The 13,431-nt window shown below is 43.9% G+C and overlaps 2 protein-coding genes across 10 annotated transcripts in view; both read right to left on the bottom strand.

Annotated features, from left to right (window-relative positions):
• bmpr1bb (bone morphogenetic protein receptor, type IBb) overlaps positions 1-7,113 on the bottom strand; it is a 47,185-nt gene extending 40,072 nt beyond the window's left edge. Inside the window, exons 1-3 of the mRNA XM_047344425.1 lie at positions 7,003-7,113; positions 3,162-3,231; positions 530-695 (exon numbers count right to left, since the gene is read on the bottom strand). The gene's annotated coding sequence lies outside the window, so the exon portion shown is untranslated. The remainder of the gene's footprint in view (positions 1-529; positions 696-3,161; positions 3,232-7,002) is intronic.
• Positions 7,114-7,861: 748 nt separating this feature from the next.
• The window catches only part of pdlim5b (PDZ and LIM domain 5b), a 36,705-nt gene continuing 31,135 nt past the window's right edge, over positions 7,862-13,431 (bottom strand). For all 9 annotated transcript variants that reach the window (XM_035183951.2, XM_035183952.2, XM_035183953.2 and 6 more), the window contains 6 exons: positions 12,438-12,601; positions 9,889-10,069; positions 9,610-9,790; positions 9,384-9,504; positions 9,172-9,287; positions 7,862-9,070 (listed from right to left, as the gene is read on the bottom strand). In XM_035183951.2, coding sequence (XP_035039842.2) covers positions 8,981-9,070; positions 9,172-9,287; positions 9,384-9,504; positions 9,610-9,790; positions 9,889-10,069; positions 12,438-12,601 — 853 coding nt within the window. In that variant the 3' untranslated portion in view covers positions 7,862-8,980. The remainder of the gene's footprint in view (positions 9,071-9,171; positions 9,288-9,383; positions 9,505-9,609; positions 9,791-9,888; positions 10,070-12,437; positions 12,602-13,431) is intronic.

The following is a 13,431-nucleotide window of genomic DNA, read 5'->3' as shown; positions in this document are numbered from 1 at the left end:
TGCGGCAAACACGGGGTTCGAGAACCGCGGCGGAAAACTGACATGCAGGCTACAGTAACATGACTCACCTTTTGTTTGCTGTTGCAATTGAGTTAATCCAAAGTTAAAGTCAGTCTCATGAAGTGTTGACATGGGAACGTCACCTGTCACCTGTTTTGGCCGACTCACTAATCCAACGACCAAAGCCAGAACCAAACAGGGATTGCGATGTGATGGAGTATTGTGTGTGTGTGTGTGTGTGTGTGTGTGTGTGTGTGTGTGTTTCCAGATAAAGCGGCATGCCATTGGGAGCCAAACATCACATCAGATGCCAAAACACACTCACATGATCATCTGGTTGCTCAAAAAAACCCGACAGCTGACAAATATGCGACACTAATATCCCAGTAAGCGTTCCTGTGATTATTCACCATGATGGGGTCGGTTATAATTTGCCACACGCAGCGTTCCCCCCCGTGACTGAATCTTTAATTTACCAGGTTACTGTTACACTGATAAGAGAGAGATATCACTCTAAGGACCGACTCACCTGATACGATCTCTGCAAACCCAGCTCCTTCTGTTCTGTCACTGCAGCATCCTCCTCGTCTTCCTCGGTCCCGTGGGTTTAAATCTCAGAAGCGCTGAAGTCGGCACATTTCCGCGCGGACGGCCTCACATGTACGACACTAAACGCTCGCTGCCCTCTTCTGAATCTATGGGGGGGGGAAAAGAAAACATTTAAAAAATACATATGAAACCCATTTTACAATCTGTCATCAAAAACGATGGAAAAACACGAAACAAGGATGAAATTGATTTCATCTGTTCCTCCCCCCCCCCAATCTCCTCTGGCAGTCTCGTAGTGGCACACGCTGTCACTTGCCATTGAGCCGACAAGCACGGATTTCAAACGCAGAATCAGCTATGGTGCAGCGGTGGCGTTGAGGTCTACAGTAGGACAGACACGCTGGAAAATTCGAAAACAAAGCTTTTCAGATTAGTCTGCAGAATCATCAAGCCGTCAGAGGAGATCACGCTGACGTGTTTCCAGTGCGGTGAAATACAGAGCGCCCCTTCTTTCAGAATTGTGAACTTTAAAATATCCCAGAAAATGAGAAGAGCCAGTGTCGTAAAACATATTCCTCCAACTGTGAGCCAATATTTGATCAGCAGAATAACACTGAGTCACAGCTGGGTGCGCTGCCGAAACACAGCCAGGAGTGTTGGGCCCCGGACTTTCCCCTTTCTGTGGATGAAACAGGTGACTTATGCTGGGAGTCTGGGTGGTCTGGCTGACCCGTCTTTTAATAAACTGCTAACTTAAGGGTGTAATTATGGGTTGACGTCCTGCCTGCTACCTGCCAGTCAGATGTGTGTGTGTGTGTGTGTGTGTGTGTGTGTGTGTGTGTGTGTGTGTGTGTGTGTGTGTGTGTGTGTGTGAGAGAGAGAGAGTGAGACGGAATGTGTTTATAACAAACGCAGATTGTAATTTTGGACTGGACATACGTGATGATGCAGTAAAAACACTTGTTTGAGTGTATTCTTTAGCTTTTCGGAAAATCTACAATTTTTCACACTCTTAAAAAACACATGCTCACATGCACACCCCCACACACACACACACAGCTGTCTCTTGTTTGCCAGGATCCAGCCGCACATACAGTGTGAACTTTAACACAAGGATTCTTGACATTCTTCACCGGTGTGAGTTACTCTCTCCTCCGACGCAAACTGGTGCTGGGCCCGGGCGAAGCTTCACTCTCCTGCCGGCAGGTCACCGTCACAGAAGAAGCTCCGAGCTTTTCCCACGTGCACAAGGCAGCGGGAGAGAGTCTCCGCTCAGGTGCATTCACAATAAATCTCCGGTGAGCATCCAGGTGCTCCGGGGGTGGTGCAGCAGGCAGATGCGTAACGTATAAATTCTTCTGCAGAGATCATGTGATTTTTGTGACAGCACATCGACACCAGAGTCTGCCCTTATCACCAAAAGCTCTCTTGACATTTGTCGGTTCGAGATGTATGGCTCTGTTTTTCATGCGGAGATATTTCTTTTCCTTGTGTTTTTTTTTCATTCTGCTGACTTTTTACTAAGGTGCTGGCCAGAGAAAGTCGCAGAGAGTCTGGAGGCTCAGTCGCACATTAGCATTCACATTTACAAGCCCCTCCTAAGAATGTCCAGAGGATCTCCGGAGTTTGGTGCATGTCTGAAAGCAGCTATTTGCAGGGTTTTCCACAGCATACGTGGTTTTGACTCTCTACTCTCGACCCAGGCTCTCTGCGTTGGAGCCGTGTCAGCATATTCTGCTGTTGATGACGGCTCCTTTAGTGGCAGGTTCATTGCCTAATGTGGAAGGAATCTCAATGAAACGACGCAGAACGCTCACTGTTGAAATCAAGAGGCAAAAAATATGAAGTGAATCCACGTCTGAGATTCTTTGAGCCGCAATATTTCACGACTTCTACGTTTTTGACAGTAACAATTACCTAAAATCATAAAAACATAAGTCTGTCAAAAATTGTGGTATGAGTTACATCATAAAAACGACAAAATAAGACTATCCTCGAGCTCTGCTGAATCACTCAGGTGAAATTAAAGCTTCGGAGAGTTTCTAAAATTTACTAAGCTCTACCGGGGGGGCTGATCTCGTTCATATCCGGCGGTCCGCTCGGCAGACCGAGGCCGCGTCTCGCCTGATGCTTCAGTCGAGAAAACGGGATTCTATTATCGTCAGTGTGGTTTATTTTACATAGCCTGTCCATGTGCTCAGCAGAAAGTCAATTAGCTTGGCACTTTGCAGGCAAATTGCTGCCGAGAGGGCATTACAATCTCGAAACGCACAAACAATCACACACACATACACACACACACGAACACACACGTAGGATGAGCCATACTACTTCTGCTGCAGGATCAATCAACACTCAAGTCCATCCTGATCAATACAGCTTTTAGCTTTGGATTTCACTCCCTTCACTGTATTATCGGTTTGAAGCATCAAGTGACACGGCTGGAAATTACATTTTCAGAGTTTGCATTTATCAAAATATCTCAGTTTTATATTAAATGAAGTGCAGATAAATGTGTTTTGCGTCAATTAATTTTGTAAAGAATATGTCCAAAGCTGAAAAGGGAAAATATTCAGTCAAACAGACGCAGAGTGCTCGAGAGTTTGACTCACCATCAAGACACATGAGATCAGAAAACATCCTGTCTCCGCTCCCAGCCACAGCTCCAGCACTTTTCTCTCTCTGGAAGGAAAAGAGGTTGAGTTATTAGGAGCTCATGTGTCTGCCATCTATAACTGAAAGGTCTGAGACTAAATTTCAAGCTCAGGTTATTTCCCCCCCCCCCACAATTTGACTTTCACATGATCATGCAAAGTATAGCCCCGTTCTTCGATCTTCAATCGTCCTGTACCTCCTTCTCCCTCTTTGTTTTCTGTCCCTTCTTTTTCTCTAAAAACAGGATGTTGGTTTTCTATCACATGGTTTCTGACCTTCCAGGTGAAGAACAGAGAAGTTTGCGGCTTTGAGTGATTCCGTTTCCCTGCATTTCTCCCTGATCGGCGACTATTGATGAAGCGGTGGGCGTGGCGTCTATCAATTTCTCTGGGCGCTGAATGAATCGTCAAAAAAGCAAGAGCAACAAGAAGACAAGTAATGTTCGCACACCAGTTTGGACTCCCACCATTTCCTGTCATCTGGTTTTCGGCACTTCTCGTGTGGATGCGTGAGGGTGTCATATACTCTCTGAAAGAAATGGAACTGGATCAGAACCAGTATCTGATGGGTGTCGGAGGAGGCAAGGCACAGAACTACCATTGATCATAACGACTTTTTATCTCACACTTAGTTAAAGTGAGGAACTCTGGGGTGCGAGCCACAAGATGATCATCTCCATCTTATCCAGAGAGTGATGAGTCTGTCTGGAACAAATGCAAGCACGGGCCTGCATCCCAGGAAGCATCTGTGTTGATAGTGTTGTTGTTGTTACAAAGTAAATAACTCTGTTTGGCTCCGTGTCTTCCCTTTGGCATCGGCGCACACGGGAGGCGCGGTGCAGACTGCTGGTGTGTGGGAGGACCAGCAGCATCTGTCAGCAGAACCGCTGCGACTGGCAGATGGGAAAGCCATACCTGTGGAAAGCCTTGACATGAGATGCACATCGAGCACTGTGTGTGTGTGTGTGTGTATATGTGTGTGTGTGGAAGAAAAATAACTAAAAGGAAACCATGAAAACATAGAAGGTCCTGGCAGCTGGAAAAGACATCAAGCGATATCCGTCTGTGGCTGAATCTCTGACAGTTTGTCTGTCGATTCACTCAAGTTTCACCATTTTCTCTGTCTGGTCGTCACAGTGTCACGTTACATGATTAAACTGAAGCACGAGTGTGAGGTGAAAAACTTCAAGGGATACTTCTCCTCCATCTTCAAACAGAAGCCTCCTGCAGCCGCTCCTGCAAACAACACTCGTCTCATCCTGAAATACTTTCTCCCACTGAGGGTGTTAATATGCGGCCACATATCTCCGCTCTGATTGGCCGGCCTCGCTTCCTGCAATTATGAGGGAGGAAACTGAGGTGAGGGGGTCACAGCTTGCAAAGTTTCGCCCTGTGGACGAACACAGACTCAGGCTAGTATCGTTGAGGGTTTTGCGTGATTTGTCTGCAGCCGTTAAACCCACATATTTCCATATCCATTCACCAGGTCATAAATAAATGCACAGACTTAAACTTTTAAAAAGAGCCTGACCAATGTGGATTTTTGGGGCTGATGCAGATACCGATAAACAGATATATAGCCTAATAATTATTCAGATTATAATATCATACTATTAATCTTACAGTTAAACCATACAGTTATTTTATAAAAATCAATACAAATAAAATATAAAGTAAATATAATCAAATATAAAGAGCGAGAATTAAATAATTTTTTTCTGCATAGGTTTTCATACCAACACATATCGAAAAAACCGATACCTTTATGTCTGGGAAAGGCTTGTATTGGCTCATTTTATTGGCCGATCCATAAATTGGTCAGGCTCAACAATATGCTACAACCAGATCTCTGTGAGAACTCCAGCTCAGAGTCCTGCCATCATACTGGGCAGTGCAAAACGGCCGCTGGTAGACTTTACATAAATGCCATCAGTGCCAGAGTCCTTCAAGCAGAAACACTTGAAGCTTGAGTCTGCGGTAGACCACAAAGCACCACAGTGCCATGTCGTCCTCATCGTGTGAGCCGAGCGACAGGCGTTCCTCCTCCTGCCAGGAGCCCAGCCAGGGCAAGGCCTGGGCGGTGGGCGGCGTGTTTAATATGACCGAGAAAATGCTCACTCAGCTCTGCCTCAATGAGCCTCTCTGTCCTGCGCAGAGTTATAGAGGGTTGTGTTGGCTCGTTCAAAGATAACACCACAGACCTGCGTGAGGTGTGCGGTGCACGGCGAGCACGGCCGCTGGGATGCTGATGCAAACATCAGGACGTCAGTGATGTCACGGACGTCAGCTCCAGTTCACAGGTTCACACCCGCTGATCAGCTGCGGAGCACAGAGAGGTTCTGTGTCGGGCATTCAACAGTCAAATATTACCATTGACTCAACGCCACTGTACACTGACAGGCGATGGTGTCACTGCCAGACATTAGCACACACGTTTAAAGGGTAGAAAAATGATACACCCCATTACATTTAGTTCCTGAGCTGTTTATAACTCACTCTACACTTACTGACAAGTGAGCACAGCAGCCATATAAAGCATCTGGGGGTTTAAAGTTCAATCATGACCTGCGGAACATAATAAACACTACAAGCTCCATTTAGTAGCTTTTACACATACGACAACTTCTTCATTTACCAGTGGCGGATATAGGATTTTGCTAAATCAGGGGCCATAAAGGGGCCACACTTTACACAGATGGACAATTCCTGGTTCCATAAGGTGGACATAAGCCTTGTTTACTGTCAGCGCTCAAACTTTGAGCACACATCATTGAGTAGATTATGAAGTTGTTCCTTGTTCAACCACATTGTGTACTTCAAAAATGAAAAGTGTAAAATAAAATAACAATTTGTCATATTTAGGGCCAGGTCACACATTCGTGAAAGTATCCAGGAGAACCTTCGCCTCCTGTTCACTTCCAATCACGAAGCACGAGCGAGCAGGTAAATAATAATGTGCTTTTTGTTGCGTAGCCAATCGCATCGTGGCTTCACGTGGAGTAAAACTTTGGTGAACTTTGACCCGCCATATTCAGATTCACGTATGTGTGGATGAGCTTTTACTGTTAGTATTATTAGTAAGTGACAAGGACAGGGGCACTTCAGGGGCCAATCAGGTTTCAGCAGGGGCCAGTGCCCCCCCTGGCCCTGCCCCTGGAGCTGCCCCTGGAGTTTACCCAGTTTATTATTGACTAGACAGTTTAATTTTTAAGTTAACATAAGAAGAAGAAGAAGAAGAAGAAGTGAAAATTAAAAAAACAACTAAATGAAAAGTTGATTAATGCATCTGATGAAGATTATGTCCTTTAGTCGAAAGAGCAAAATAAAGAGCAAAAAGGGGGAGTTTGGGATGTGACTGTTTAATCAACCTGATCAAAATGTTTTACCCTCAAAAATACTATAAATATAATAAATAATAAATAACCAATCCCTGAATCAGCAGCACATGTTGAATTTACCTGCACAGACCTTCAGTACTTTAACTGCAGCTCATCTGTCCACAGCTCAATAAAGTCTTTCAATTAAAACGTCTATAAACTCAACTGTATCCATCTCAGCTGTAGATCAGACATTAGGATGCACAGAGGCGAGCATGGCACCAGATACTCATCATCATCATCATTACCATCACCATCATCATCACCTTCATCATCATCCTCATCATCCTCCAGTAACTCTGCAAACTGCTGCCAACAACCAGCTCCTCAGAGTCTGAATCTCGACGATCAGCCGCACCGACATCAAATCACAACGCGCACGGACCCTCGTCTCTGTCCCGGTGAAGTTAAAGTCAACTCACCGTCTCCTCCTCGCTCTAAACCCTCATGATCCCGGTTCGTCTCCGCTGCAGCACATCACCTGAGCTCTCTCATTTCCATGTGTCTGTCTCTGTCCTGTGACTTTACCAACTGAACCACGGGGATTGTGTTTCTGTCCCCCCCCCTGCCCGCCTGGTTAAACTCGTGTCGACCTGCGCACAGCTCCCACCTGCGACGTCTTGGAGAAGTGCACATCAACGTGGAGGATGTGTGTGGTCATAATGTAATAATAATAATATTTAAGTCCAGATAGCCAATTAGAAGAGCTCAAATCTAAAAGATTGTTGTTTTGATCAAATTTATATTCATATTTATACTATAATGAGGCCATGATTAAAGTTAAAAAGAAAAATGAAATTGAAAAAGCAAATCAAAAATCAAAAAGCAAATGAAAATAAAGCCACGATGAAAACACAGAAATTTTAAATGGAAAAGTTGAAAATGGATAGATATTGTTTTGCATTTATAATTTTACATTTGGAAGCATGTATGAATCATCAATACCCCTACAATAACACCCACATAATAAACTCCAGAGTGTGTTTCCTGTTATTTCTAAATTATGTGAGTATGTGTGTGTTTGTCTGTGTTTTTGTGTGTTTTCTCTCGTGTCCCTATGGAGACGTTTCCCTCTTCCTGCAGGTGAAGTGTATGAGGCATCTCCTGCTGGTGCTTGTCTACCTGCCTGTAAAACACCTCTGGAAAGTTACTCTCACAGCTGCAGATTTATAATGAACATAGAAGCCGAGCTGCGTCACATCTTTCTATGCATTGACAAACATGCACACGAGCAGGAAGAGTTCCTCTGTTTCAGAACGGGATGAAATAATAGTCAAGAGCTTTGATGGTGATGTCCACTGTTGACCACTTTTATTTAAAGCAAAATTAAGAAGAGAAGTGCTTATTTATGCAGTGTCCAGAGAGAAAATATCCATACCCATTTTTTTTTTACTACAGATAGAAATTGTGCAAGACAAAATGAAAGCTGACAGCAGCTATATATTAAAAATAGTTTTGTGTTAATTGACTGAATTCTAACACGAAAAACATAATCAGTGAGAGTGAATACAACACGACAAGTTCCTGTGTGGTGAACACGCGTCCAAAGTGGAGGGTTCATGTCCTCAAAGTAAAAAACAACAACATTCAATAAGACATTAGCTCAGATCAATACTGAATTTAAATTAATTGCATTGTAATGTGAGCAAGTACATTTTCATGTGGCTCTTCACTACAAGCACACTCGCTAACCTTGTTGATCCTGGATTAGAAAATTTACATTAACAACTTGATTGGTCTTTTAATTACAAAATACTAATTTGTGTTTTCATTTACTGGGAATTATTAATATACATATTCATTTAAAACAGTAAAAAAAGAATTGTAGCCCAATATAATTTACCATTTTTTATTCTAATGGCTTCTTTTGTCTTTTTGTTGCCACAACACATTGATAATAAATATCTTTTTTCCCTTAAATAATCCTAATTTCTAAATCTCGCACGTGGAAAGACACGTGAAATGCTTTTCAAATATGTGACCCCTGAGGGGCTCAGTAGATCATTGCAGTAAAATACATGTATTCTATTCTGTGTTATTAAACAAAAAGAAAATGACATCAAGAGCTTAAAACAAACCACCCATACAAATAAAAAAAGTCCAGCTCAAAACACATGTGATAAGAATCTACTTGATAAAGAGCTGGTGTTCGGGGCAAACAGTGTTTTCAAATATACACCTGCAATATCATCCGATAAACTTGACTGAAAAAGAAAATGAGAACAATACCAGAGCAAAAAATCAAAAAGCTTACAGTGGGACCTCTGACCCAATGATATTCTAACAGGATAAAAACAGATGAATCAGTTTTAGTTCTGAAAATATTTAACATCTGGCTGGACTATAAATTGCTGTAAACTGAGGCCAGTGTCCTGTCCTGCTCATGTGCACAGAGGCAGGTCAGAGGTTGACCGTGTGGGCGTGTTTCTTGCACAGGGGCTTGTCCTTCTTGGAGAAGAACGCCTGACCTTCCAGATTAGCGGAGCACACCTGTGGAAAGAGCAAAAAGATATGAAGAGCAGTGCAACAGAAAATATTCTTCCAAATGTACTTCTTCCTTTCTCCCTTCTGAAGTCAGGTGCTCGGCCTACCGTGCACACAAAGCAGGTGTCGTGCCAGGTGTGTCCTACAGCTTCCAGGAACTTGTCGCCGGCCTCGATGGGAAAATCGCAGCCGTGGCAGTTGGTCCCAAACAGGTTATAGAAGTCTATAGAGAGGGAGTAAATATTGCATTGACAACATGTTAGTCAGGCTGCACACGGTTTGTTTTTCACTAGATCTTGCACGGACTTTACTGCTGTACCTCTTTCGCAGTACGGCTGTCCATCCTCCATGTGAAACGTGTTGCCCCTGATCGGCTGCTGGCAGGCAGTGCAGACGAAACAGGACACGTGCCAGGTCTGTTTCAGGGCATTCATGACCTCCTGCAGAGAGAACATAAAAAAACCAATGAGGAACAATTTGTTGAGGTTAATGCGCCATATTCCAAATATGATCAACCGTTTTTTTTATATATATATATGTCTAACCCCCAAAATCTTCTGGCTGCAGCGGGAGCAGGTGGGGGCGAAGAATTGCTCATAGCAGTGTGCGCAGTACACATGGTCCTTCTCCTCCACAAAGCCTCGGTCTACCAGGGAGGAGTGGCAGTGAGCACAGTTGAATTCCTCGGGGTGCCACGACATGCCCATGGCCACGAGGAACGGGCCCCTGGTGAGAACGATGAAGGGGATTCCAGGGAAAATTATTCAAAGAACGAGTGGTATAGATGATGAATTCCAGAGTTTTCACCGTTTCATCCTCGTTACCTGATGACTTTGTTGCACTTGTTGCACATCGGGGTGCGTGTACCGGCCGGGATGTGCTCGGCCCGCTGCACCAGAGGGTTGAGGTCCTCTGGATGTGGCTGGGGGGTGGGGCGGTCGGGACCCTTGGGAGCCTGAGTGGTCACTTTGCCAAACGAAGGAGCGGCTCCACCCTTTGGAAAACCTGAACCAGCAGGGAAAGATAAAGGGTCAATATTCAAATGGAAAAAATACCTGGCCCAGCAATGAAGCATTTAACCAAATTATATTTCCTGAAACTGAACACGAGTAAAAGATCAAACAAACCACAAATAAACTGCTTAAATAATAGTTTTGTTAGCTTAACTGTTTGACATTTTAGTTAGATTGTAGGTGTCGCTACCTGATTAGCTGTGATGCTAAGTTATTCAGGACGGTGTAGTTAAGGCGTCAACCCTACAGACTCTTGCTGTAGACCCAAGGAGTGTACATTTAATGAGCTGTTTATATATAATGTGTATATGTTTGAACTCTCCCAAGATAAGTGAGTGTACATAAAGGATATTGTCAGTAGAGCGTATATTTCCGCCAATGCCCAAATGTGCCTGAGTTGTTTCATCAAGACCAATGAAATATTCCAAATGGAAAAGCCATTTCTTGCAATGTTAAAGAAAAGAGAAAAAAACGTAGATCCGTCCCTTTGTCCAGAACAAAGCCAAACTTTGAAGGGTTCTTTAATCCTTGAATTCTGCTGGAAACAAACAAACCAATGGAGAAGGGCAAAAACGTACCCCCGTGTAATGGACCAACACAAACCAGTTTACAGAGGTGATACTTCTTCACACACTACTTGTTAGATAAACAGTGGTATAGTTTTCTTCCACTGCTTCACCACCTTCTCCACTGACTTCTGTAGGGAACATACTGTATGTCCATGTTTGAGGTGTGTGTGTGTGTGTGTGTGTGTGTGTGTGTGCGAATGGGAATAATTTGATGATCTCTAACCTTCATTCCTGAAGCATGACACATGGACAGAGCCACCCCACCCCTGCACAGAAACAGGGGCTGATTTCTCCCACTGGGGGGACAACACATTCCCATTGACAGAGACACCCACAAAAACAAAAAAGAATCCCCCTCCTCTCATCTCATAACATGTGGAGAGGAGGCACAGTATGTCCTTCTCTCTCTCTCTCTCTCTCTCTCTCTCTTGCAGTGTAAAGAAACCTCCAGGACGGAGGTCAGTGCTGGTCCCCCACAGAGGGACTATGGGGGAGCAGGGGGACAGAGACACTATTGAAAGAAAGCCCCATTATTAAACCCTTGGGAGGTCAAAGGACAAGTGCTCCCAAAATGTCCTTGTAGCAGCGAGCAAACGGACGGAATAAACAGAGAGGGGCATTGGCAGGGGAGCGAGAGGGGGTGGGGACGGGTTACTCAGAAGAAAAAGAGGCTGGGCTGTGGAGAGATGTGGCCTCCAGATGGAGAGAAAGAAAAAAGGAGATTCTCTGATATATTTTAGTGGTTGATGATTATTGGCTAAAAGAACATTTCTATTTTGTTTTAATATTAAAAAAAAAAGAGCTGCTCTAGATATAAATAACCTTTAAAGCCACAAACTGACCTCATCAATGATCATCCTTTAAAATTGCCACATATAAATGAACATGTATGTATCAGGATTTTGAATCAACCTTCTAATCACATAATATTGATGCAGAGAATTTGAAAATATATAAAATGTCAGACTTGGAAAACAACAGGACAGCGAATCTCAATGTGTCCGTTCTGTCACTCTATACATTCAGAAACAGTGATGGACAGTAATGTAAAGAAGTCACTGTGATCACTACACATATATATAGTATAAAGACAAATGTACTGTGATTGTATCATCTTTAAAAATATCCACATCCCTTCCTGTATCTTTAAGTAGAGGTCACGCAGCACATAGCAGGTACAGCTGTGCTCCACATGGCCACGGTGAGACACGCGCTTGTTTACCTGAACCTCAAGTGTGTGTTAATCTAATGAACAACAAGGCCCACAGAGAACCGACTGTGGCTTCCCCTGCTCTCGGCCTGTTCCACTTTAAAAAACAGTCGCTCTTTAAAAAGGGCCTCTGGGGAAACCTGTTAGGGGAACAAAGTGTATCTGTTCATGTATAAGTGAATAGCTGTTTCTCCAGGAGCTGCTAATAATGACCCCCCCCCCCATGCCTGATGTCTTTCAGCAAATATTTATCCCGACCACCTCGGGGTCTCGTGGCAGGGATTGCAGCAGAAGCCCTCACACACCAAATGAATGAATAATACTCAATTTCACAATCTATTTAGCGAAGGCAATCTGAAAAGCTAATAATTTGAGCTCATTAACGGAATACCTTGGGTTTTTATAGAGCTCATAATCTCGAATGGCTGAGTTTCAAACCTGTAATTAATGTTAGAGCTGAGCAGCAGGGGCGTTTAGAAGACAGAGGCTGCCTCCTACAGGCTCGCAGCAGCAACTACACCATCATTTTACATACCAACAGTGAAGTGTCAGTAAAGTAAAGTGTATATATGTGACTGTACCTGGTGAAGCTCCAGTCTGGTGCAAGGGCTTGTTCATGGATGCAGGGCTCTTGAATGTGGACGCAGGGCCAATGTTGCCGTTCCTGGGAGCTGCTGCAGATTTGGAAAATGTTTTTGCCGCCGGCGACGTGTGCACAGCGGGAGTGGCATTGTCGAAGGCCTCGCTGAGAAACAGACATACACACTTTTGTATAAATCACAGCAACACACTGATACAGATGCCTTTCACTCTGGTTTTGGAGGAAGCGTCATGGTCAAAGCTTCCTCCTCCCATCCTCCATTTTTGGGAAGAATTGCATCAAACTGAGCCTCCAGACACTGCTCCTCAGTGTGACCTCCTCATTTACAAATCAGTGGTCTGAACTCTCAGTGACACATGCAAACAATCAAGACAACTATGGAGGCACTTTGTAGTCGGGCTTTGCATCGCTGCCCACTGTCCAACTACCCGCACAAGGGAACAATTACAGGCGCTGCCTCCTGTGTATCTTCTGTACACCCTTCATTCGATCGTTTAGCAGCAGGAGATAACTAGTATCATCTCAGGAAGCGGTTTATTTTTCTTTTATTCTCCTGAAACAGCAGAGGCTGGGACACTTTGAGGCAGCGCTGCCGTCTTTTCCCATGGCAGTATAAAACTTTAAGAGGCACAGTATATTTTTAAGGAGAGAATGAGAAGAGCTAGTGTTTCTGTTCACCACTCCTTATAAAACTTAAGTGCTTTCACTTCAAGCTGAACGACCTCCTGTGGGCAGCAAAGTGTCCGGACAGCGGGGAGGCGGAAAGCTGGTGTATTGTCGTTTCATTATTTGATCGTCAATTGGGAATTAATTTTCCGGTTGTTTCCTCAAATAAAACTTTATGTCTGTAAAACATCACAGTGACAAACATCCGTCGTCATATCCTGGAGCACAAGTCTTTTTTTGCAACCCAAGAATATTCTAATTACTCTGACTGTATTTTTACAATGATACTGTTTGAACCGTTTACAGAT

The sequence above is a fragment of the Hippoglossus stenolepis genome, chromosome 18, assembly GCF_022539355.2.
Source record: "Hippoglossus stenolepis isolate QCI-W04-F060 chromosome 18, HSTE1.2, whole genome shotgun sequence".
NCBI lineage: Eukaryota > Metazoa > Chordata > Actinopteri > Pleuronectiformes > Pleuronectidae > Hippoglossus > Hippoglossus stenolepis.
This window is presented reverse-complemented; position numbering and strand designations above follow the sequence as displayed.